The following is a 25,299-nucleotide window of genomic DNA, read 5'->3' as shown; positions in this document are numbered from 1 at the left end:
TATTTTTTTTTTTAACAATTAAAAAATTAAAGTATTGGCAGTGCTGCTCTGAGTGGTCCTCTTCAATTTGGGTACTTTATTTTTCTAACAGAGACTCCCAAGAAAAAAAAGGGCTTAAAGGCCTTTGCACACCAACGGTGACACAAATTAATGGCACAAAATTGCAGAAAATTTGGAGGCGTCACATTAAATCTCTACAGCTATTCTCCTCCAAATGATGTCTCTGTAAACCTTGTGTTTGTAGTTTTTATGTCTTTTGTCATAAAGAATCGGGTGCTGGGACACAAACACAATCAATGTTGAATGTTTTGGTATGCGACTTGTCAACAACAAGTGTTTTGATTGGAATAATAAATAAATAATGTGTGGAATATTTGCACAAAAAATATGCGTCTGGTGTGCAAAGGGCTTAAGAGGTAAAAAGTAAAATAAAAAAAAATCCAGGGGTTTAACATTTATTATCAAGAAGCAGTATTAAAACAAAGAGATAATCTACCTAACATATGTTTACTGACTTTTTGTGTTAGGTTTATTGACAAATGAAAACCTCTCACATCATACACTCTACTTCAGATCTTACAGTTGGTATATTCTACACCTGAATGCTCATTAAATCTACTGCTGTATTTTTCCTTTTCATCTGTTTGAAATGGCGGTGTTCACACATCTTGGCAAACAAAGGAACCATCTCCTACAAACACAGAGTCACATTGTGTTGGGAAAGCTGAAATCAGGGCTTCACACCGTAACGTCTGCACAAAGAACTGCTGATCTCAGCAAGCAATTAGGAGCAGACTGCAGGCTGACTGGCATCTCGTCTGAGTGAAATGTGGGGGTTTGTGGACGCGTGTGAGTGAAAAATGGTGAAAAACAAAGAGACGGCTAAACAGGTTGTGTGTCGGGAAAAAGGTCCCAGCCTTCCCCAAAGGCCGATCCCTCTCTTCATCTCATAATTGGATTTTAAAAATACATGGAGCCCTTTATACGTGGTGTCAGCCCCACAACAGTCACTCCTCTGTGTTAGTGGTTTCTCTTTTTCTCCTCACCGCTTTGTCTCCTCCCTTTTCTTTCTTTTGTTTTAACTTTTCCCCAGCCCACCGTTTACTTTTGCCCTCACCGCTTCTATCCGTCTTTTTAGTTGCTTTGTGTTCAAGCCCAAAAAAAGGAGAGCAAAATGTCAATTGCCTTCATCGCATACAGGGGGCAGACAAAACTACCAATTAAGAGGAGCAGGAAAGATGAGCGTGTGACAGAAGGGGCCGGCTGCATGCTGTTTTTAAGGGGCTGTGGAGGACGGGGCTCAAGTTGCTTTCAAGTTTTATGTGTTTGCAAGCAACAACACGGCAGATCCCTGAAGTTAGGATGGGAAAGTATCGCTCTGCTCTGCAGGGTTGTTGTTCTTAACGCACTTTAAATCCTTGTTTTTTTGCCATAACTCTGCTGTTTTGTTGCCTCAGACCCATAGCTGTCATGGCCTACTTTCAAAGTTGTTCCATCTTTGTAGCGACGCCAAAAGACATTACGCACACTTCAGCAACAGCACACACACAAACACTCACACACACATAGTCTCAGCCTGTTTTAACATCTCATTTATCTTATTACTTTCTCATGAGCCATATGTCTTCTGTCTTCTTACGGGTTCAACCCTCGTCCTCCTGTTTGGTTGTAATTAACACAGTCATGAGCTGATGTTTTTCTGAGTATACAGTGGGGAAAATAAGTATTGAATGCATCAACTTTTTTCTCATCACATTTATTTCCAAAGCTGCAATTCAAACAAAATTTCTACCAGAGATTGGCATTAACTCAAATAATCCACACATGAAAAGAAATCACAACATTCAGGTCCATAAATAATGATTATGTGGAATTAAGTACGATGACACAGGAAAAAAGAATTGAACACACCATGGAAAGGCTGTATACTTTGGCAATAAAATGCACCATACCACCTGAAATCTGTCAGTAATTATTACTTGAACTTCCAAGTAGTGCAAACCAACATCAGCTTGGTTAGAGCAAATTGATGGCCCTATAAAAATGGTCGTTTTTTCACCAAGCAGTTAAAGATGACACACCTCATGATGATTAAAGCCAAAGAGCTCTCTGAAGACATTCACAACCTGATTGTTGCTCAGCATCAGAATGGAACTGGTTATAGACTTGTATCAAAGCACCTGAATATTCCAGTCAGCACCGTTGGGGCCATTATTCACAAAGAAGAAGCACCACTTTACCATCAACAGGTCACACACAGGAGCTTCTTGCAAGATTTCTGACCAGGGAGTCAAAAAGAAGTGTACTCAACGAGCCAAGGACCATCCTGAAAGTGCTCCAGAAAGACTTGGAGGCAGCAGGTACAATTGTTACAGAGAAAACAATAGGCAATGCACTCCACCGCCATGGCCTCTATGGACGCTCAGCCCGCAAGACTCCATTCCTCAAGAAAAGGCATGTTGAAGCTGGTGTAAAGTTTGCTAAACAGCATCTTGACAAGCCTGTAGAATACTGGGAGAATGTTGTCTGGTCAGATGAGACCAAAATTTAACTTTTGGGCTGTCATACTACATACCATGTTTGGAGGAGAAATGGCACTGCACATCACCCAAAAAACACTACACCAACAGTGAAGTTTGGAGGTGGAAGCATCATGGCATGGGGTTGTTTCTCATCTCATGGTGTTGGCAAACTTCATATAATTGACAGAGCAATGAATGGAGCCATGTATGGGGAAATTCTTGATATGAATCTGCTGCCATCCACCAGGATGAAGGAGATGAGACGTGGCTGGACCTTCCAGCAGGACAACTATCCACAGCACACGGCAAAGTTGACTCTCAAATGGTTTAAAAAAAAAAAAAAAAATCAATCTGTTAGAATGGCCTAGTCAATCACCTGACTTCAATCCAACTGAACATTTGTAGAAAGAACTAAAGAAAAGGGTTCACCAGAGGGCACCAAAGAATATTCCAGATTTAAAGACAATCTGTGCAGAGGAATGGGCCAAAATCACACCTGAGCAGTGTGGGCCATTAGTTAAAATATACAAGAAGTGTCTGGAAGCTCTCATTGCAAACAAAGGCTTCTCCACTAAGTATTAGATGAGTCTCAGTTAGCGTGTTCAATACTTTTTTTTTTTTCCTGTGTTATCGTACTTAATTCCATATAAACATTATTTATGGACCTGAACGTTGTGATTTCTTTTCATGTGTGGATTATTTGAGTTAATACCAATGTCTTGTAGAAATTTCGTTTTAATTGCATCTTTGGAAATAAATGTGATGAGAAAAAAGTTGATGCGTTCAACACTTATTTTCCCCACTGTATAAGATCTTTATCAAGCTCTTTCATCTCTGTCGACTCCACTCTTGTATTACATGTATTACTTTCCTTTTATAGTTATTATAAAGGCTTATGGACCATGACTTCATCTGCCTGGAAAAATAGCTTTGGAGTTGACATATTGCGCATTTTGAGGCATTTAACGGGATGCAGATTGATGGTTATAGGAAGGCGTGTGTGTGTTTGTCTGACAGAAATAGAGTGTGAATTTAACAAGCTGAGTGAGTTACAGTCAAACATCTGGGCTGAGACATGGACACCTTATTACCAGCAATGATTAATCCATAAACACGGCCAATAAAGCCACCAACCTGCCTGGAAAAATGCTGACACACACTCCAACACACAAATGTATCAAGGTAAAAGATGATAGGAAGCCACAGAAAGTCCACTGACTTGTGTTTTTTAAGTGAGAGCCCCATGTGTTGCTTCATCTGCTGCATGCCGTGATAGTCGGTGTAGATGAGGTCAAAGGGGAGTGGGCCAGTCAGCGGGCAGCTGCCTCTGCCTGGGGGGACGCCAAGAAACCTGCAAATGCAGAGAGAAAACACAGTTTAGACAAGCAGACATGGAGGACGAGAGGGAATGAGAACTACTCCAAAAATACTGGAGAGCCAACAGAGCCTGCAGAGCATCCATTTTTAAATCAAACAAAAATAACTCTGAAAGGAAAGCTCCTTCTGGAAGTATAAAGGTTTAAAAGTCTTTTTATGACTTTTATCTTCTATGTAACTCATAAGAAATGTGAACCAATTTTTCACAATTGTCTTCTTGAGTATGAAAAGTTATTTTTAGTTTACATCGTTCAACATGTGTGAGAATTCAAAGGGATAGCTGTAAGCTGTTCAGTGCGCTGCTGGCGGAAGAACATAAACACTGAAAATAATCTATCTACTTTTATTTCAACAGACAATAACAACCTAATAATAAGACTTGTCTTTCTTTCCAGTGTGCTTACAAATCTTTGCCTTCTGTTTCTTTGGGCGCTGGTTTTATCACACTTTTTAAGCTGCCCACAAACACTGGATAACATTTGGCTTGGGTTTATTATTTAAAAAGGTGATTTCCTCTCAGCAGCCGTTGGCTTTCTTTTATGGTAATTAGCTCAGCTGACTTCAAGTGTGATGCATGTGCTGAGCATGTATACAGCCTCTGTAAGGTCATAAATAGAGCCTGGCAGTGTTTACAACACACAGATAAAACCTGGACAGGCTCTCTCATTACATTTTTGATCATAGGTATAAGCAGTAGCTACAGAGGATCACTTGTTGCTTCTGCGTCCTGTACATTTGACTAGCTGAGAAATTACCAAATTACACCATCATATGTAACCTTCTTATTCTGTTATTTTAACCCTCTGATACATGAGAAGGGATGGATTCCGAATTAGGAACTTTTATGGTTCCCGACTAATTCACGCAAAATCAAATGGTACCATGTTGAGGTACCTAAATGCATCCTCATGACTGTGAGGGAGTGGAAGAGTAGGTGATTTTCCATGCTGGGCATGAACACAGCATTGCAAGGTAATAAATATGGTTTATTGAAAAATTTTGAGATTTTGTTTTTGAAGAAATTAATATTTATTACCACATTAACACACATAAAAGTACTTATTCTTCTTAAGGAATTAAAAAAAGTCTTCATCTATTATTTTTCAAGTAATTGGACTTTTTTTTCATAAAGTCACTGACATTGCCACTCAATCAGACAACGCCTCTTTTTGGTCTCTTTTTGGTAATTACATGAATATTTTTTTTTCTTTTTATGCCTCACAAAATTTTAAACTTTTTATATTCTATAGCTGATAAGCTTTAACCCTCTGGTGCGTGTCTGAAGCTCTCAAAAAAAAAAAAAAAGAAAAGAAAAGAAAATCAAACATTTGAAAAAAAAAACAAACAAACAAAAAAAAAACAATGAAAAAGATTTTCAAAAGAGGGTTAGCGCAGTTAAGCCTGGTACTGTTTGGGTTTTCACAGCCGTGGGAGGCAGCGTGTAAACTGGATGCCGATAGCCACATCAGTTAAATAATACTGTGACACCATAGTAGCGTGGCACAGTGTACCCTGCTAATAAACCCAATGAAGAAGAAAAAAGCGACACATTAAACAAAAAACATCTATAGGAAACACCCAGCAATTTGTCTTCTTTGTGATTGGCATGTGGCTCTTTGCTACAAAGAAAAATCAAGTTTTGATTGTTCCAGGGATCAGATCTGTTTAGTCTGGCACCCCTCTGGGAGGGTCCCGAAGAGTGGGATGGTTTGTCCCAGTTATTTGGGGATCTGTCCCAAAATTAGTCAGTGGAAACTCTGTAAAATGTGTGCTGTGCTGAGAGGAACCGAACTGAACCACTTGGTGGAAATGGGGTCAAAGTGACTTACAGCTCACTTTTGTCAATGTAATTCTGCACTATGCACAGCACATTTTTTGATACTGTGATGTAAAAAGATTTATTCGTCATAAGATAATGTAAATAGAAATATACAGTATGAGCTATCATAAAAATGTTTATGTATTATCCTGAGCCATGGCCTCACTGAGCTGTCTGTACTGTTGTTCATCTGTCTCCCAGCAAGAAGTGAGACTCCTTTATGGAATTTCAGGGCTTAAATGTCGACAATCGTAACATAACTTCAGCTTGAATCATCTGAAAAACAAGACGAGCTGAACCGCACATCCCTCCCAGCTGAAAACATCAAGTCTTTAATGTGAGCAGTGATAGCTGAATATGCAAAGATTGCGGCTACACAGACTGAACTTTATCAGCAGAATTCCTGTCTGATTGACAGCTAAACTCTGAAAAGTGCAGAGGTGCAAACCGCAGCCCTCAGGTCTAAGTACAGAAATATGGATTGTATTTTGGAAGAACTGTGCAACTTTATAACAGTAGAAGAATACATTTTTGGAAATGTAAAGAAATCAAAGCCCTTAACCCCGGAGCTGTTAGACTCGACCTGCTGAGCTGCGCAGCAACATCAAGTGTGAGGAAACAAGGCTGTGCAGACTGGAGCTGGAGCTCAGCGTGAGGAGCTGCATGAGTGAGCTGCAGAAATCACAGCTGAAGAGGCCTCCTCCCATTACACTCCAAACCACTTAAGACCACCAGCACATCCTTCACAAAGGTTGAGGAGCAGGGTGATAAAGTAACACGTCGAGCTGACATGAAGTAATCAAACGCCCATCACCGCTTACATCTGCCCTTGCTGGGGGAAAGAATTTCTGATCTCAAAGTGAAATCTTATTTCCCCTGAAGTGAAGACAGAAAAGCTATTAAAGTGAAAATTGTGTTTTTGACTGAGCAGTGAATTAAAAAGTGTGTTTGTTTATCAGATATTATCGTACAGGTGATGCTGAGTTCAATCAAAGTCAAGCCAGGAGGCGCCGCGAGGCTTTTTGGCAAAACATGATTCAAACAAACAGGATGAAGAGAGCTGAATGTGTAATGACCTGGCTATTGTTCCTTACAGCAGCAACAGCAACGAGAGCAGATGGTCAGAGCATGGAGGGAGAGGATAAAAAAAGATTAGCTCACATATTGAGGCTGTGTGTGTGAGTGTGTGTGTGTGTCAGGTGTTTGGCTCTTTGAAACTGTCTCGGGTATGTTCTGATCCTGCTGTGCTGTGGGATCCAAAGTCTGCCTGTCTGTCTGTTGATACATTAACTCCTACTGATCACTAAAAGTCTATTTCATTAAATTAAGACCTTGAGGATACACTCACACACATTTACACACACAAACACACTTTCCAGCCTCCCACACGCCAGAGGAACTAAAAGAAAGAGATTTTATTGTAAGCCTGCTGAGTGCTGCGTGCGTATCACTCAGTTTCGACTCATTGATCGTGTGAGGGCTCCTCTGCTACTGTGCTGACAGACCTGCTATTGGACACCTGACCTGTGAGTGGTCTGCGAGCTCTTACTTAGCTCTCATTTCTCTGACAGATGAGGCCAAAGGCTAATGGAGGCTGAAATGCAATTCTTGCCCCAAGTGAATTCCCTCTCGCTGTGCTAGTTTCTCGTTGCAGTCTTTTTGGCTGCATCGCTGATATGAAGGGTTATTTGATAATGTTAAGAAGCAGCACTGACACAGGATCTGCTGGCAGCAGCTTGGAATCATAAGATGGTGATGAAAACACACGGATGAGAGGATTTGATGACATGATCAAGGTGAAAAATTGAAAGAAGTGGCGCTGTAGCTAACCAACAAGAGTAGCATGTGGTCCCAGGCTTGAGAAGTAACAGATTACATGTAACGGTGTTACGTAATAAGGATACAGCTAAAAATATAACTAATTTGTTACAGTACAGGAAAAAAATATGTTATCAGACTACCAGTTTATTTATTCACTTATCTTTTTTAAAGATATTTTTTGGGCTTTTTCATTCCTTTAATGCCACTAGGCCATCTGAACTCTTACTGGTTTATTTGACAAAAACAGGGATTTTCTGGCAGGATTGCATTTTAAGATTGAACAGGATATACAGGAGGTCCTCGACTTACATGGTTCTCGACCTACGTCATGCCAACTTTACAATGCCAATAAATATGTGTACGTAAGAAAACAGAGAAGGTTTCAAAGTTACACCGCTCTGTGCGTAAGCTACGATGATGCTACATTGCATCATAGCATAGATTGTCTGTGTTTGTAATTTTCTCCGTATCCTCACCTTTTTCACATCATGGAATTTAACTGTTTGTACTGTTTTCCAATGAATATGAAGTATAACATGTATTTGGATAATTATTTAGAGATTTTGGGGTATTTAGGGTAAAAATTACCAGACAGAATTTTGGGTTATGGCCCGTTGTAGGAACGGATCTGGTTTGTAACTCGAGGACCACCTGTACTACAATGCACAGTGAGCACACATTGTGGTACTGAACAATGCAACACCACAACAAACCAACACGTGAAACGACCACCCTTGTAGCCTCGAGCTGTGTGCCAACACAATATAAGCTAAGGTATTTCATTATTATGGCCAACGCCGGGAAAAAAACAGCTTACACTGGGTGGAAACTGTGCTATAATTTTGAGCTTAAATCAGAAAAGGGGAACAACAAAGTTCAGTCATCATCGAGGGACTCCACGTCGAGCTTGAAGAAACATCAACATGGAAAAGACAAACTGCTAACATTTGCTGAAATACACAGAAATCAAATTAGCTAAAGTACAGGTTTGTTAGCTTGTGTTTAGCAAGCTAGGTTAGCTTGCTAACCTGTCCATAACCACTGTACTGTGTGGACACATAGTTTGGTAAAAAAATACAGTTGATGGTCTTAACCCATGCACTAAAACAGGGCCTTTACTGTTTACCTTGTAAAAGGATATTTTCTGTTTATTTTGAAAAAGGAGAACATTTTAAGTTTGCTTTGGAAGTACAACACTGTTTTTCAGCCAAAGACTTGGATAATTTGGAATCAGTAGGTGTACTGCCTGAATTTGATTAATAATTTTAATTTTCTTTTTTCTTTTAAAAATTCAGTATATGGACGCCTGATTTGTTAAAAAATACTGTGGGTTTCTCTCAGCTTCTGTGTTCAACTGAAACAGCATTTCCTGTTCGCAGTGTAAAGGAGATTTCTTTATGTGCATGTCTGGTATCAAAGTAAACCAAAAGTAACTAAAAATATTCAAGTGCAGTACTTGATTAATGTGACTCTTAAAGTAAGTTATTGATTACATCTTTTAACAGGTAACTTGCACTGAATTACATTTTTAAAGTAACCCTACCAACCCTGGTGGTTTCTGTACATAAACGGGGTAGGGCCGGTTTTGATGGTCAAACATAGAACTTAAATAAGAAATTCTTGATGACTGGATTGTGTCCTTTGAATTTTCTGCTCTCAAGTCTCAAAGGTTCTTGAGCCATGGGTCACTGCTGCAGACCAGCTGCTGTCATGGACCAGGTCGACTCAAGCAGCAGTTTCCTGAGACGTTGTGAACTGAAGTAAATGCAGAAGTTCTGTTAAGTAAATCCAATGGACATTTTTCAGCAAAATCCAACATGTTAACTGCAAGGAAATAAAGAAAAAAGGCTTTATATGTAGCTAATTCATTTACTATTTCACATCCCACAGAGGATAGATATGAGTTGAACATAAATTTGCATAATCAAGAGATGGCTGAGCTGACTGACAGGTGTGAAAAGTGGAGTGGTTGGCCAGGATGCTAGACCTTGAGGATCCACTTGAAAATGGTAATGGACTTATAATTCAACAGCGCTTTTCTATCTTTGTGACCACTCAAAGAGGCTGCTACAGTCAGGAACCATCAGTGTTAGCTAATCTCACTCATAATCCCTCTCATGAGCAGGGATTGAACACCAAACCCTCTGAGTGAGAGATGACCGAGACCCCTTCTGACCCCAATATTTGGCTTCAAGCTGTATCTTCAAAACCAATCAGTGAGAGCACACAAGCTATGCTAATGGTAGGTTTTTTTTGTCAGTTCTGTATCATCTGTTGTTATTTGTTGTGACTGTTTGTCTTTGTACAGCTTTCTCTCTGTATCTCCCCATCCCACGGTTCCAGACCATCTGGTCCAGATGACTATTCAACATAAGCCTGGTTCTTCTGCTCAGGGTTTGCTGTTCACAGTTTTTTTTTCCACTGTTGCCAAAAACTGCCAAAACTTTTCATGGCAAACTGAAGTTGGGTATTCATCATTTTAACGTTTTATTTTTTGAGTTTCATATTCATGTTATTGCAGTTATTTACTTGGGTTTCCGAACTCTTTATTTACGTAGTTTTTGATAATCTATCTTATCCTATTTACTTTTTGATCTATTTATATCCTGTTTATTTTCTATCTGTTTTTAGTGCTTTCATGTCCGTATTGTCCCCATTTTAATGCTATGTATTTCAATTTGATTCAACTTATCTGTATTACCCTCATGTGTCCTGAAGCTTTCAGACATTTTTGGTCCTTCATGGTTTCTTTATGTCGTTGTTTTCAGTTTGAGATTTCAGGTTTAGATCCACTTAAAGCTCTTTGTGTCTTGGGTTTGTGATTTGTTTTTATACCTGTTTGGTCAAAGCACTTTGTAAACCCATGTTTTAAAAGTTCAATATAAATAGATGTATAATCACTTTTTTATATATTTATATATTGAAAGTAGTTTGTTTGTTACACTTAAACTGTTTTTTTTTTCCTGTGGAATTTTCTGGGATAATTGTTGTTATGATTTGGCACTCCTCTGTTTTTAAATCTTCTCAAAACCCACCTTTTTTCTCTGGCTTTTAACACACAGTAATCCCTGATTCTATTTATTTCATTTATCTAATTATTTGATTGCTCTTTTAGTGACTTTTAATGGTCTTTTAATTTTGTATTATGTTTTCAATTGTTTTTCAATTGTTTTTAAATTGTTTTTGTATTTCACATAAAGTGTCTCTCTTGTCTCTTGTTAGCCATGAATTTTATCTTATTTTATTTTAATTATTTAATTTCTCTGTACAGCACTTTGGCGTACAGTGTTTGTTTTTTTAAGTGCTTAACAAATGACGTTGGATTGAATTGGATCAAGGGAAAAAAAAAAAAAAAGATGGACTAATTGTTTGATATTCAGTCTAATTTTCATACCACTCTGTAAAAATACCCAAAAATAAAAAATAAGAGAATAAGTAAATAAAAGAATAAATAAATATATTAATAAATCCACATTAATTAGCATTAAGTATTTATTAATCTCTCCAGTGGCTGTGTTAAAAAGCTCAGTCTGATTATTCAGTCAAGGGGACAAAAACTCGTCCCTGGCGTATCAGCTCTGCATTCACTAGACTAAATAATTTCTAAGCTCAAGAGCTTTGTGAGGTCAAATTCTTTCTGTGTGTTGCTTCTAAAGTCTTATGTAAGCTCTAATTGGATTTCAAATTTCCATAAAATTAACCACTGTGCAATTTTTTTTTCCAATTTCTTACATTAAAAAACACATTTAAAGAGCAACAATGTCTGTTTCAACGTCCACACGGGCAGCAGCTTAAAACTCTGAATCTATCTGTGATGTGTGTTTACAGAATGTCTTATTCAAACTAAGGATGGACAAAAACACCCTTTAGATGTTTTTCATGTTTGTGACAACTGCAGCAGCGCCTGTTTTGAAGACGTAGAGAAACTTGCTGCCCTTGTTGGTCTGAAAGTTTGAAGCATGTTATGAAATAGCATGATGATGTTGAAGTGTGCACGCTGCCTGGAGTGCAGAGGCAGCTTTGAGCATCAGGAGGACCATTTCAGGAGCTAATCTGAGGCCTTTGAAGAGAAAAATACAGCACTTTGAAATGACTGTGGGAAGCTGAGCTGTGTATCATTGTGGGGTTAAAGGATGAGTAGTTTCAAATATGTTTCTCACGTTGTCACCAACTCTTTACAAATTTGCATTGAAAAGTTCAAAGGTGGAAAAATGAAAAACAATTCAATAATAATTTAAACGTAAATGTCAAAGGCGGATAAGCAGACTGAACAGGTTTTGTGTTTGCTGGAGCAAAACAATAAATGATTTAATTCTAAAGAGAGCTGGCAAACCCATTATAAAAACAGCAGCAATAGTTGAGGATAAAAAAAAGAGTAATAAACAAAACATCAGCTTGAAGTGTAAGCATTTACACATTACTGTAAATTCATAAAAGCTTGACATGGAAACAAGATGCTATTCAGAGGTTTAAAACAGACGTCAGTGATACACAATGACACACACACACACACAGCTACACACTCACTTAGGATGGCAACCATCCCAGACACAAATCCACTGCCATGCAAGGCCACACAGGAGTCCAATTACCCAAGGTTCTCTTGTCTCCTGTCTGGCATGTAGACAACGAGCCCTCAGAGTCACTACACACACTGTATACACACACACAAATACACTCATATGAGGAGATGAGGAGCGAGGTGTTTAATTTATGTTTCCTCAAAATGTATCATAGAAGTCCTGTTTATATTGAACTGAAACCCCTGGTTGGTTGTGTCCATTGGATTTCCTACTTATGGGTTTTTCGATGTCTAAATAACACAAATATTTGTAACATTTGTGCTGCCAAATTAAAGGTCCCATATTATGCAAAAATCACTTTATTAAGTCTCTTAGTGAAATTTGTGGGTCTTTGGCTTTCCTCCCAGCCCACAAAATGTGATATTTAATGACAAAACCTGTTCTTAGTAGAGCTTGTGAATGTAAAATCCTGACTTAAAACGAGCTGTTTGGATTTGGGGGATTTGCCGACGTCAGCGATTCCCTTTTTTGACCAATCAGGAGCAAGTCTGACCTGATTGGTCCACCGGAGCAGATACCCCCGAACCTCCTCCCTGCCCAATCCCCTCCCTGCTGCTGCTCCAGCCATCACTGCTCTGTTTTTGGCTGTAAACAGCCACATAGTTCCACACACAAGCTTCCCATCTCGGAAGAAGACAAGTCTAAGTGGCTAGAGTTCATTTATCAAGGAAATGTGCCAGCTACACTCAGTAAAACTGTGCATGTCTGTCACTTCACAGCCGACTGCTTTTCCAACTTTGGACAGTACAACAGAGGGCTAGAGAATACACTGTTCCTGGATCCAGGCGTGTTACCTAAATAAACCTCGGACCCTGGAAATGTGAGTATTTGAAATGCTGTGTGCTGTGGAGCAGATGTAAGAGCTTTTCCGCTAACTTTAGCTGCGGTTAGCCTGTTGTTTTAGCCTGTAATGTCACGGTAAACTGTTTTCTAAACATTATGCACTCGGAGTTCGTGACGCCGCTCTCAGTGACGCAGAAGAGCAGGGCGGTATCAGCGATGGCTCATTTACATATGAAGGCCACGCCCACTAAATCAGAGCGTTCTGAACAGAGGGGCTATGAGAGTCTGGAAACAATGCTGCTGTGCTTGATTTATTGGCTTTTTGGACCAAAACATGTTAATACCATTTCATGAAGACATCAATGATCCATATTAAACTGCAGAAAAGGAGCAGCATATGGGACCTTTAATAAGTTAACTTTCAGCCTTAACTTTAACTCATCCAAATGCTGCTCTTCTGTCTCCTTTCATCATCCTCCACAGATTTGATCTCTTTGCTCACTCAGTTTAAGAACAATCAATAAAACCTGAAAGGCTTAATGGACGTGATTTCATTTTACTGTATATGTGTGACAGTATTTGTGTGTGTGTGTGTGTGTGTGTGTGTGAGTGAGGTTTGTTTCTCATGCATGGTGATATATAGCTATTCAGCTCGATACCAAATGACTGTATTGATCTCCTGAAGAGCAATTTAGCAGGGTGTTATTAGACGCACAAAAGCACAAAATGAGCGATAACACACAGCTCCTGTGGAGAGCTAATATCTGTCATTTGGACCATAGGTTATTATTGTGTACTGTGTGTGCACAAGGTGTGTGTATAGTGTGTGATTTTGTAAGATGGTGCAGAAAAATAAATGTTATCCTCACTTCCTGTACTCACTGCACCGTGAGAGGTGATGAGTGTGTGTGTGTGTGTGTGTGTGTGTGTGTGTGTGTGTGTGTGTGTGTGTGTGTGTGTGTGTGTGTGTGTGTGTGTGTGTGTGTGTGTGTGAGGGAACAGCTGGCCAAGTGTCACTGTGAGGTGAGAGGGCTCCTCTCTGCTGGCAGCACAGAGAGGACAGATGATCCACTCTGGCTGCGCTCACATGTGTGTGTATGTGTGTGTGTGTGTACAAGCATTCTGTTTGCATGTGTGTGTATGTGTGTGTCACAAAAGTTGAAGGGCATTCCAATCAGCTCTGTCAGCTAATGTCATGCCCACTGTCCTGTCTGACAGAGGGCAACACGGGGTCAGCAGTGAGAAGGGGAGAGGAGCAGCCAAGACTGACATGAGCTGCACAAAATGTGTTTGTTTGTGTTTGCTCGAATGTGTTTGTGTGTGTTTGCTCGAATGTGTTTGTGTGTGTTTGCTCGAATGTGTGTTTGTGTGTGTCTATGTGAGAAAATACCCTCCCTAACAGTAAGATGTTGTTACCAATTAACTGTCTGTGTTAAATTCTTCCTTCTTTGTTGGGTCCCAACCACAGGCCAAAGACACAGGTAGATTATACCAATTAAGCAAGGGCAGGAAAAATAAAGGTAATTGTACTACACTGTCACACCAGTAGAGGGCAGTAAGACAAATGACATGGTTTAGAGCGCTTTATTGCACTGCAGATGGATTTTTTGATGCTTGGGTGGAGACTAGTGGCAAATCAGTTTCAAAAAGCTCAAAACAGCTTTGATGGGCAAAACACTTAAGTGCTCTACTGTCCAAAACATGAAGTTGCCAGAGACCAACTGGTTTTGCCGCACTGCAGGTGCTCCACCAACCAGAGCTGTTCAGCTTGCAGGCATTGTTCCCCCAAAGATCCTGGAGATCTGGACAGTTCTAACCCCAAGCAGGGTTGTTCATTGGGTTGTCAGGGTTGTCCAACTCTTAACATGCACCTAAAGTATACAAGGGCATGCAGCCCAAAGTGTTTCGGAACAATAGAGGAGACAGCAACAATTTAAAACATTGAAAAATAAAAGGAAGCAAAACAATAGAAGAATTGAGAATACACTTCAAAATCAATAGATGAAATATATATTTTTTAGTAAAATCCGTTAAAACTAATGAATATGAATGAATATCAGAATCAACGGTCCCACATTATTCTCCTTTTCTACAGTTTAAAATGGATTGTTGATGTCTTCATGAAATGGAGGCTTAAAAACAAAACAAAACAAACAAAAAAAAACAGCGAAGCTCGTTAACCGTAACATTACAGTCTAAAACAACAGGCTAACTGCAGCTAAAGTTAGCATCCTGAAGCCAACACAGAGACAGGGGGACACTGAGGAAAAGCTCTCACATCTGCTCCACAGCACACAGCATTTAAAATACTCACATTTCCAGGGTCTGAGGTTTGTTGGTGGATGGTTGGTAATGCGCCTGGATTCAGGACCAGTCTATTCGCTAGCCCTCTGTTGTACTGTCACACACATGCACAGTTTAACTGAGTGTAGCAGGCACATTTCCTTGATAAATGAACTCTAGTCTCTTAGTCTTGTCTTCTTCTGAGATGGGAAGCTTGTGCATGGAGCTATGTAGCTGTTTACAGCCAAAAACAGAGCAGTGATGGCTCTTCAACTTTGGCCTTCTCCTCCCCGCTGCTGGGGAGGGGAGTGGGCACGGAGGGGGTTCAGTGGTATCTGTTTCGGTGGGCCAATCAGGTCAGACTCGCTCCTGATTGATCAAAAAGGGAATTGCTGACGTTGGCAAATCCCCAAAATCCAAACAGCTTGTTTTAGGTCAGGATTTTACATTCAGTCATTAAATATCACATTTTGTGGGCTGGGAAGAAAGCCAAAGACCCACAAATTTCACTAAAAGACTTAAAGTGATTTTTGCACAATATGGGACCTTTAAAACTAGTTTAAAATCACTGAAAACTTCGACTCAAGTATTGTATCACTTGAATTGTTTAGACTTCTGAGGGAAGAAACTTTCAGAGTTTCAGTCCAAAAAAAGGAGAAATCTGTCTCCAGTGCCTTTATGTGACACATGAGGAACATTTAAAAGGGAAGCATTCGAGGATCTCAGAGACCTGACTGGAGTGTAAAATGAAAGGGAAAGGTCTGTGATGCATGGTGGAGCAAGATGAGGTAAAGGTTTTATTAGTCAGTTTCTTTGGTTTGGTCTTTGATGATAAAGTAAGGAGCAACTTGATTTGGTATGATGTGATTTTGTACAGTTAATTCAAATAACGAAGATTGAAGCCATAAAATAGAAAATACTGATAAAAACACTTGTTACTGTGGAGTAACTTTCCTTTAGCATATTCATTTAATGAAAATGTTTCAACGTTTTTCTTTTATTGTTCAAACATGTCAAAGTATCCACTAAAACTGACACTGAAGCCAATTAAGAAAACAACATAATGTTTCACTTTTCATACGAACGAGCAGTCTCAAGCTGAGAAATCGTGTCCAGATTGCCAAGACAGAACTAAAACATGTGATAAGTTTGCATTTAACAGAGTTTTAACAGTTTAAAAAAGAGCTTTGAACACATCAAGAAGTGGAACCAACCCTGCTTTAATGTCCCGGAAACGTTGCTTTGGTGTTGCGTAAGGCGACATCAAGAAGTTTCTGCCTTTAAACTCCGCCAGTTGAATCTGGTTAAAAAGTTTATCACCGTGACATGATGACAAAATTGTGCAACGTGATCCTCTTATGTGTGGACCCTTGAGGCAGCTGAAGGCAGAGTGAGTCTCGCGTTTTAGGAAGAGTTTACATGTCAAGAAATCAATGCGGTGACGTGTGAGCGTTGATGTGAAGTTATCTGGAATATTTTTTTCTCGCTGAGAAGGTAAACTCTTGTGTAAATCAACATGTTTTTAAATCTCAATCAAATGATGCTAACACACACACACAAACACACACACAGGCGTAATCAAACACTAACACATCTATGTAATCATCTGTTTCCACATTCGCCTCTGATTACCACCAGCAGATGATAATCTGTGAACGTGCTGGCAAAGTTTCTTGAACTTGAAAAACCCAAACACGCACACACACACTCACACACATATGCAGATACGTACACGGTTATGTACACTCACACACATCCATACATGGCAGTGCTGGAAGCAGCTGACAGGCCCCAGTTATCAGCCAAGGCAGGGAGCACTAGATAAGGGAGCCGCGAGGCATCATAAACACCGATAGAGAGGGGGGACAGAGGAGGGAGGGATGAATCAGAGATGAAAGAAAGAAGAGGAAAAATTCAACACTCCTGTCAGAGATAATAAAATCCTACGATGAAGAGCTCTGGTGCAGAGAGGGGGAATTAGAGGCGCTGGGGGAGGAAGACGGAAAAAGGGAGAGGAGGTGAAAGGAGACATGACGAGCTCCTTGCAAGGGGCAGGTAGTTACAGGGAGAAGGAGAAAGAGGAGAGGAGGAGGCATAGCTAGAGGGGAGAGGAAGATGAGCAACAAAGGAAAGAGGAGAGGACAGGAGAGGGGAAATAAAATCAGGAAGATGAAAGATTAGGAGGCTCAAAAGCTAGTTCAGAAAACAGACTCAGGGACAGTGTTGGGCAAATGAGTCTAAAAAAGAAATTACTTACAGTTACTTATTACTTCCCCCAAAATGTAGTTTAACTGGTAACAGAATTACTCCTTCATAGATGTAATTAGTTATTAGGAAAAGTAATTCTTAGGTTACTTTTTTGAAAAACCTTCAGTTTTGCAAAAGAATTCAGTTTTTGAGCAGGTTTTGCTTTACATGTCTATTCCTGCCTTTTACATCTATGATGTTGAAGTACTGTCTATATGTTTCCATCCTGACCACGCCGCTTTTAACCCCACAGACCGCTCCTGTTCTGTGTCTGGCTCATAGACTGTATATAGAGTGGACAGCATGGCTCCGCCAAGGCCATAATACCCCCGTCACAGGCGCAGCCATTGAAGCAGTAAAGACTGTGAGGGATTCTTGGAGAATCTGAGTGGAGCCGGGTGACAAAAATAATAGCTGTTTTTTTTCTTTCGAGAGTCTAATCACTTCTTGACTTTATACCTCCCCACATATTTTACAACTCCCGAAAAAAATACACAAGAACAGCAGCTGTGTTTACGTGACGTAAAACCTGGTTTTTCACCTCTTATAACAACTGAAAATGAAACTTTTTAGAAAAAAGAAGAATTGAAAACAAGGCAGCCAAATGATATCTTCAAATCACCACAACAATCGGATGAGAGATACATTTCTATGAGGTGTATTAATTTTTTAAAGTTTGACCACAGCCCATCTGGAATGACTGGAGAGTCTGATTTTTTGACCTGTACAGCAGCCAGCCACCAGGGGGAGCAGTTTTTGTGGCGACCTCACTTCAAGCTGAGCAAGATGACATCTATTTTTGTAACAGTCTATGGTCTGGCTGAGTGAGCCAGGTCAGATGGACCTGCCAACACTACTTATTTAGAAGAGATTTTCCTGCTTTTTATCTCTGTCACACACTCCACTCCTGACTTGTAATTTCTCCGGGTTACCCCCTTGTTTTAGATATGGTCAAGTCATCTATATTATTTTTTCAAGCCAAAACAAGTGAGCTACTTGTGATTTAGGCTGTATTCAGACCAGACAAGTCCTTTGCTCCACTTGTTTGGTCCGGACCAAAAGCAGACTTTATTTTTTTCGTTTGGTGCGGTTCGTATTCAGATTGTACTTTTTGCAAGTGGACTATATTCTGTAAACACATCCACGTGTGTGACGATCAGTGCTCACATTGGACAGCACTGACAAAGGGCAGCACACAGAACACAGACCCGGGAATGGAGGTAAACGTGTGTGTTTGTGCTCTTATTAGAGCTGCAAAATCATTTTCAGTTTCAAGAGCAGCTCCTTCAAAGCAGGCTTAACAACGCCCCGTTGTAAATTTTGGAACAGCGAAGACGAATGCGCGCAGCAAGAAGACGCTATGCTCTGTGTGTCCTGACCCACAACATGCTAGCAACAGCATGGCTAAACAGAAGACGGAGGATCAGGTATGAACTAAAGAACAACATTCACTTCGGGCTGCGAGTGAAACACATGGGGATTAATGCACAATGCTTGGTTACGGTGGCTTTATAGGCCCAAAAGGCGCACGTATCCTGTTGTTCGGATGAACCTTGGTTTGTATTCAGACCTGCACAGGAGAACCACAAACCACACCAGAGTTCGTTTGGTAGCGGACCAAGACCACCTCAAAAAGTGGGTCTCGGTCTGGTTGTTTGGTCCGCACCAGGGTTCGTTTGTGTCTATTCACACCTGCATGAAAAGTCCGGACCAGCGTGGGAAACGAACCCTGGTCCGTTTAAAGTGGACCAAACAGTCCAGGTCTGAATACCACCTTAGATTCAAACCTCAAAAAGCATCCACCCCTCTCCGTTGAGTTGGTTTGATACAAAGATGCTGCACGAGATCCTCTCTGACTGCAGGTTACACAGACGCACACATGTAGCTGTGTGATATTTGTTGCTGAAAAGTTTACTTAAGCATCAGCTCTTTGTTAAAGATGTGTCAACATGATTGTTCTCATCATCACTTATTTGCAGCTCCTCTCTTGTTCCAGGCTGAGTGAGCCAGGTCGGATCATAGTAACGCGCCACATTTCACTTCCGATAATGGAAACGGCCTTACAGCTTTTACTGTTACTGACAAAAGTAACAGTGTTGTGTGAGTGTGTGTTTTTGTGTGTCTAACCCTGAAAGTGTGAGACAGAGTCAGCTCTATAATGAAGTGATAATAAGAACAGAAAGTAAACCTATACAACCTCCAAGGTCTGACTTCTCTGAAAGTCAGCGTTCTCAAGGGTGTGAATTAACAGACAAACATACTCCTACACACACGCACACACACACACTGCATATGCACCCTTTGCTAATAAAGCAAGCTGCTGCTTTGTCTCCCAAGACATCAGGCAGTCTGCTCTTTTCCCTTCCGTCAGCAACTTTTGATCTAATCCCACTAAATCAAGAAGAATAAGAGGCGGCATTGGTTGTGACGGAGGAAGCAGAGGGGATAGAAAATGCACACACGCCAGCGGATACAAGTGTAAGACCACACAGCACACACAGGCGCACACACTAATGAAAACACATACGGCGGGATAGGGATGTGTAAATAGATACTTTAGCAGATGTACATATCATTATGCTCTCACACATGGTGCAGATCAGATAAATCCACTTTGCAACCTGCCACCGGCACTCAGGAAGGAATGAAACAGAGGCAGAGTGCCAGTCGAGTGTTACAGCCGGCAGATGCCTTTCACTGAAGTGTGGCGCGAACACGCGCGTGTGGATGAAAGTGTAGGAACAAACACAAATCATCTGAAGTCAAGTGAGCGTGTGGTGGATGCAAGTGCTACTCACACCCCACCACACAAACACGCACACACACACACACTCAGCGTATTCAAGTGATCTCATTAGTATTGCTCAGCTGACAGGACGGCGCACCAGCTGAACTCATTTTTATCGATGTGCGTAGTACAACATTGACCCTGTGAGGCTGCACTCAGCTGCATGGATCGAGCTCAAGCTGTAACCCTGAAATTATACTTTTCAAACTCACTCCGGCACTACAGGAGAGTTTTCCAAAAGCAGTCAAACAGAGTTAATCCACTTTTCATCTTTGTCTCACTGACACCCAGAGAAGGTTTGCTAACAGTGTCTAATGTAAATGACAATGCAGACTTTGACGTTTTCTCTTCCAGAGTCATGTCAGCTCTATGGGTAAAAACAAACAGTTTCAAAAGTTTTAAAATAGAAAAGGTGGAACATTTAAGATTGCTGTGCTCTAAAATGGGCCTTGTGATAGGCTGGTTACCTGTCCAGGTGAACCTCACCTTGTGCTCACAGACAGCTGGTATGGCTTCAAGCCTCCCTGCAATCAGTGGTGAAGATAATGTGCTGATGGATGGTCTTGCATAGGTAAGGGAGCAGTCAAAGTCTGCCAAAACGTCTGCAAGGTTGTGCAACAGCTTTGAGTCAGACATCTTTCCAACGTTACAACTTTGATCCTGTAACTTTAGACTTTTGATCCCATGCTATTAAAGCTTTTTTTCTTGCAACTCTTGGAAGTTTTTCTTGTGAAAAAAGATGGGATCTTAAACATTACGTGTATTATGACCTTATTTCCATCAGAACTAGAACCTTGATTTCATAAGTTAAGAACTTCATTTCTCTTAACATTACAGTTTTATTCATGGTGACATTATGTCCTAATTTCTTGGAACATTACAACTTTGATTTCTCAACACTACAACTTAATACCTCATAGAATGACAACTTTAATCCTTTAACAATAAACTTTGATTTTGTAACATACCAACTTGGTTTTTTGTCACATTATAGCCTAATTTCTCTTCACATTATGATTCGTTTTTTTCAGACAAGTACTTTTCTTGTGGACATTTTGTGCTTTTTTTTTCTTGAAACTTTATGACTTTAAGCTTCTAAAAGAACTTTTGCCTGGTGTGCATTTTTAACTCATCTTGCTATTTGGGATAAGTGAGACCTAGTAAGTATAATGACTAAACTTGGTCTTTGTACAGGAAGTTTGATTATTTGTGTTATGAGTTCTCTGTTTGTTAGTAGTGCTATTGAACTTAAATTCATTATTTTTTTTTCTCACTAAAATAGTTGTAATGCTGTGATTTCACCAAAAGATGCAGTGGGCAGTGTCCCTAAATGAGACTAATAGGTCAAAGTATTAAAAAACAAAGTATCATGGGTCTGGAGACAAAATGTAATGTCCCTGGGTCTTGAGAGGTTAAAACTAGAACTGTGAGCTCATCAAATTAGAACTTCATTTCTCTTGACATTACAGCTTTATTTCCGGTGACATGGGACCTTAATTTCCTGACTCATTATGACTTTATGACTTTTTGGACATAATGATTTTATATCTTGAAACTTTATGACTTGAAGCTTTTAACATTAAAACTTTATTTATTGTAAAATTACAACTTTGATCTTGTAACATTATCTTTTTTGACTTGTAACATTATGATTGTATTTCTAGTAACATAACTTTAAGCTGTGAAGGCTCCACTGTTAGCCACTGTTTACCTGCCATGGTATGTGTGTTTTTTTTTTCCTTTTTTTAGGAGGTGGTGGGTAATCATGTCAATACTTCTTTTTTCTTGTGACATTACAGCTTTTTTTTTCTTTTTACATGTCTTTGAGTTTATTTTCTTCTTTTTTTTTTTTTTTTACTTTTGCTCTTTTCTTTTGTTATGCCCTCTAAATGACATACTGCTGACCTCAGTATCTGTTTACAGCAGAAAAACAGAAAAATAGTACGCATGATACTAAGTCAATTTGAGACAAAGCACATAATAACCGGTGGGTTCATTCCTCTTTTGCATACACAAGACAAAACACTACATCTTCTAATCTTCTAATGCCATGGTAAGTCAAGAATGAGGAATATCTAACACCTTGGTTTTAAGAGGCAGATGCTAAAATACTTCATGGAGCCGTTGCCATGGCTCTGTGAGGAGAGCTCTCTGTCAACCATCTAAACTCTACGGAAACCCACCAGACAGGAAAGATGAAGATAAAGAAATAAAAGTAAAAGTGGTTTCTGTAGAACACAGATGTTATGGACCGTCTAACGTCTGCTCGCTTCTCTCCATCAGAGAAATGGAGCAGAAACACAATGTTGGGTTGTCAGTAAGGAGCCGTAAAGAAGCTGTTAGAGCAGCATCTGTCTGGACTGATATTGTAAAAACCCACAAAAAGAACTGCCAGCGTGTTTTATAACTGTCTTTTCACCGCTTGAGTTCAGTGGGATTTTCTTCACAAATCAGAGCTGGAGTGAGAGGAAAAGGCTAAAGTGAGACAAAGTGGAAAATCAAACTAAAAGTAAAGGTGAGAGAAAAGACAGTAATCTATTCAGATTTAGTGAAATCAACACCTTGCCTCGCTCAGCCTAATTTCAAGGTTGGCTGCCCTAAAATGGTCCATTTTCTCCTCAGAGAGGGCCCGGGGATATCAGGTGTAATGACAGCGTGTCACTTTTTAGGCTATTAGAGAGCGCAGACACTGACAGCATCATCGAGAAAAATATTTAGGGTTCTCGTTTTTACTCCAAGGACGCCTGGTGAGGTAGAGTGTGTTGGCACCAAATCCAATTATACTTGACTTTGCTCAAATCAGCTGCACTCTCTTTTCAATGCAAGCAGAGATAACAAGGCCTGTGATGGAAGTAAAAAGCACTGTCAAGATTTGGAAAGGCAAAGAGTATAATAAGAGGTGTCTGACCTTATTTCAGGCGGCGTTCTGCACAGACGGGATAAATTGGTGTCTCTGTTGTGACATTTAACTTACTTTAGCTTTCAAGCTGAAATTAACTATTCAAATGAGAGGATGGAGGAAAGAGTTTGTATAAATCAAGCTGCTTAGATTGTATCTTGTAACTAATGAGAGTGAAAACACAAAAGCTTTTTGGGAGAACAGAGCAGGAACATGAAGACTGTATTCAATCTTTCAACAACTGTTCGGTTTTTACGATGCTCATAACTGACGACGCATCTATTGATCTTCCTCTAATGCATCACTGCTTACTCTCTCAATATCAGAACTGATGACTGTGCTGCCTCTGCAGGTGCTGCACCCTGATTTATCAGCTGTGGTCGTGTACCGCTGCACTGAAAAACCAATTAAGGACCATTATGAAATTTATAATCTTCACAGCCGGGGCTCGTTATGACTTTTGACTAAAGGATGAATTTCACTTCTTTCAGCTGCACCTCTCAGGATCAGTGATGTTGTGTCAGGGCTCAGGCAGTCACATAATAACTGTTATAAAAATACTGGCCCTGAAACATTAGCTAATAAAAGTGTTTGTGGGAAAAGGTTCAAGTAATGAAAATCTAGTTTCATTATCTCACATACTCAGGGGTCTGCAACCTGCAGCTCTGGAGCCTCAAGACACTCTTTGACTCCTTTGTAGCTTTAAACAAAATTTATTGAAGTGAAGAATTTTTATTTTTCTTATAGAGGGTATCGAATGATTGAACAGATGACATTTAAAAAAGTGCATTAACATTATATTATCCTAAATATTCATCACATCTGTCAATTAAGTCTGCCACCACTCTACTTCACCTCCTACAACATCATCAGCCCATCAACTTTACATGCACCTGTGGCGAACCTCAAGATTTACAGCCCTGCTAAGAAAACTGAATCTGCAAAAAGACAAATCTGGAAGAAAATGCAGATTTTAATTCTGTGTGGACTGATTCATTTAAGTGCTAATGTGCTGGATTAATATACAAGCTTTTTAAGTGGCTAGACATTAGCAAACAACAAAAAATGTTGAGTGACATTATCAATACATGTTATCAAATTCAATTTTTTATTTTTATTTTTTAGAAAATTTACAGTTCTTGCAAATTTGTGAACTTTATTTTTAATTTTTTATCTTTTTGCAAATTTTGGAAAATTAAAAATTTACAGAAATATTTTAAATATATATATGTCAATTTTTAATTATATATATATATATATATATATATATATGTATATATATATATATATATATATATATATATATATATATATATATATATATATATATATATATATATATATATATATATATATATATATATAATATTGAAATTTTGTGCAAATTTTGCAAGGTTCTGAAATTTTAATTTTTTTGCATTTATTTCAATATCAGAACATTTTTTGGAATTTCCAAAATTTTGGCAAAGTTTTGAAATTTTATTTTTTATTTTTGCAATTTTTAAAAAATATTTTGAAATTCTGCAATTCATTTAAATTTCTTGTCTCCATAGTTATTCACTTGATTTTAGCTATGTAAGGGTTTTTATACACTTCAACGTATTAACTGCGATGATAAAGTAGATTTTGTGGCTCCAGAATGTTTTTGACCAAGGTGAGCTGAGGCAAATTGCTTCCTATCAAAGTAAATGTTGCAGACACCTGTTTGTGCTTTTTGTAAAGTGAAAGGAGTGTTATTGTGTCCTATTGATTTTTTTTTTGTTGTTTTTTTTTTTTTTGTAAACACCCAGGGTCTTCACTTCACAAAACCAGAGCAAAATGCACAGGACTGCAGAGCTCTGTGGGCATTTTTGCACTTAAATATCATTAAAGTGGTTAAATTTATTAATTAGACCTTGAAAGAGAGCAGATAGTTTGGCAAATTCTTGATGCTATCTGCATCTTAGTGAATTCTTTGCTCAGTGTGTGAAATTTTTTAAATTCCCTTTTACGTGGCTAACTTTAAGAAATATAATCTCTATATTTATACATTTCTCTAACAGCAGCTGTAGTTAAAGTCTATTTACTTCAGTTTTGAACCCAATAAGCGTATCCACTCAACACAAGTTTGTACACCTACCCACTTCTTCTCTGAGAGTCTTGAAGAGTCAGTTGACCACTAAATAAATGAGCTTTCT

At 39.3% G+C, this 25,299-nt stretch overlaps 1 protein-coding gene across 1 annotated transcript in view; it reads right to left on the bottom strand.

Annotated features, from left to right (window-relative positions):
• The window catches only part of LOC141809930 (alpha-1,6-mannosylglycoprotein 6-beta-N-acetylglucosaminyltransferase B-like), a 191,006-nt gene that overhangs the window by 35,177 nt on the left and 130,530 nt on the right, over positions 1 to 25,299 (bottom strand). The window contains exon 9 of the mRNA XM_074697180.1: positions 3,742 to 3,873. Within this exon, the coding sequence (XP_074553281.1) occupies positions 3,742 to 3,873 (132 nt within the window). The remainder of the gene's footprint in view (positions 1 to 3,741; positions 3,874 to 25,299) is intronic.

Source organism: Halichoeres trimaculatus, unplaced genomic scaffold (genome assembly GCF_033239565.1).
Source record: "Halichoeres trimaculatus isolate MK-OKI-2021-1 unplaced genomic scaffold, fHalTri1.1 fHalTri1_scaffold_2, whole genome shotgun sequence".
NCBI classification, from domain to species: domain Eukaryota; kingdom Metazoa; phylum Chordata; class Actinopteri; order Labriformes; family Labridae; genus Halichoeres; species Halichoeres trimaculatus.
Note: the sequence above shows the minus strand (reverse complement) of the source record. Positions and strands in the feature narration are given on the sequence as shown.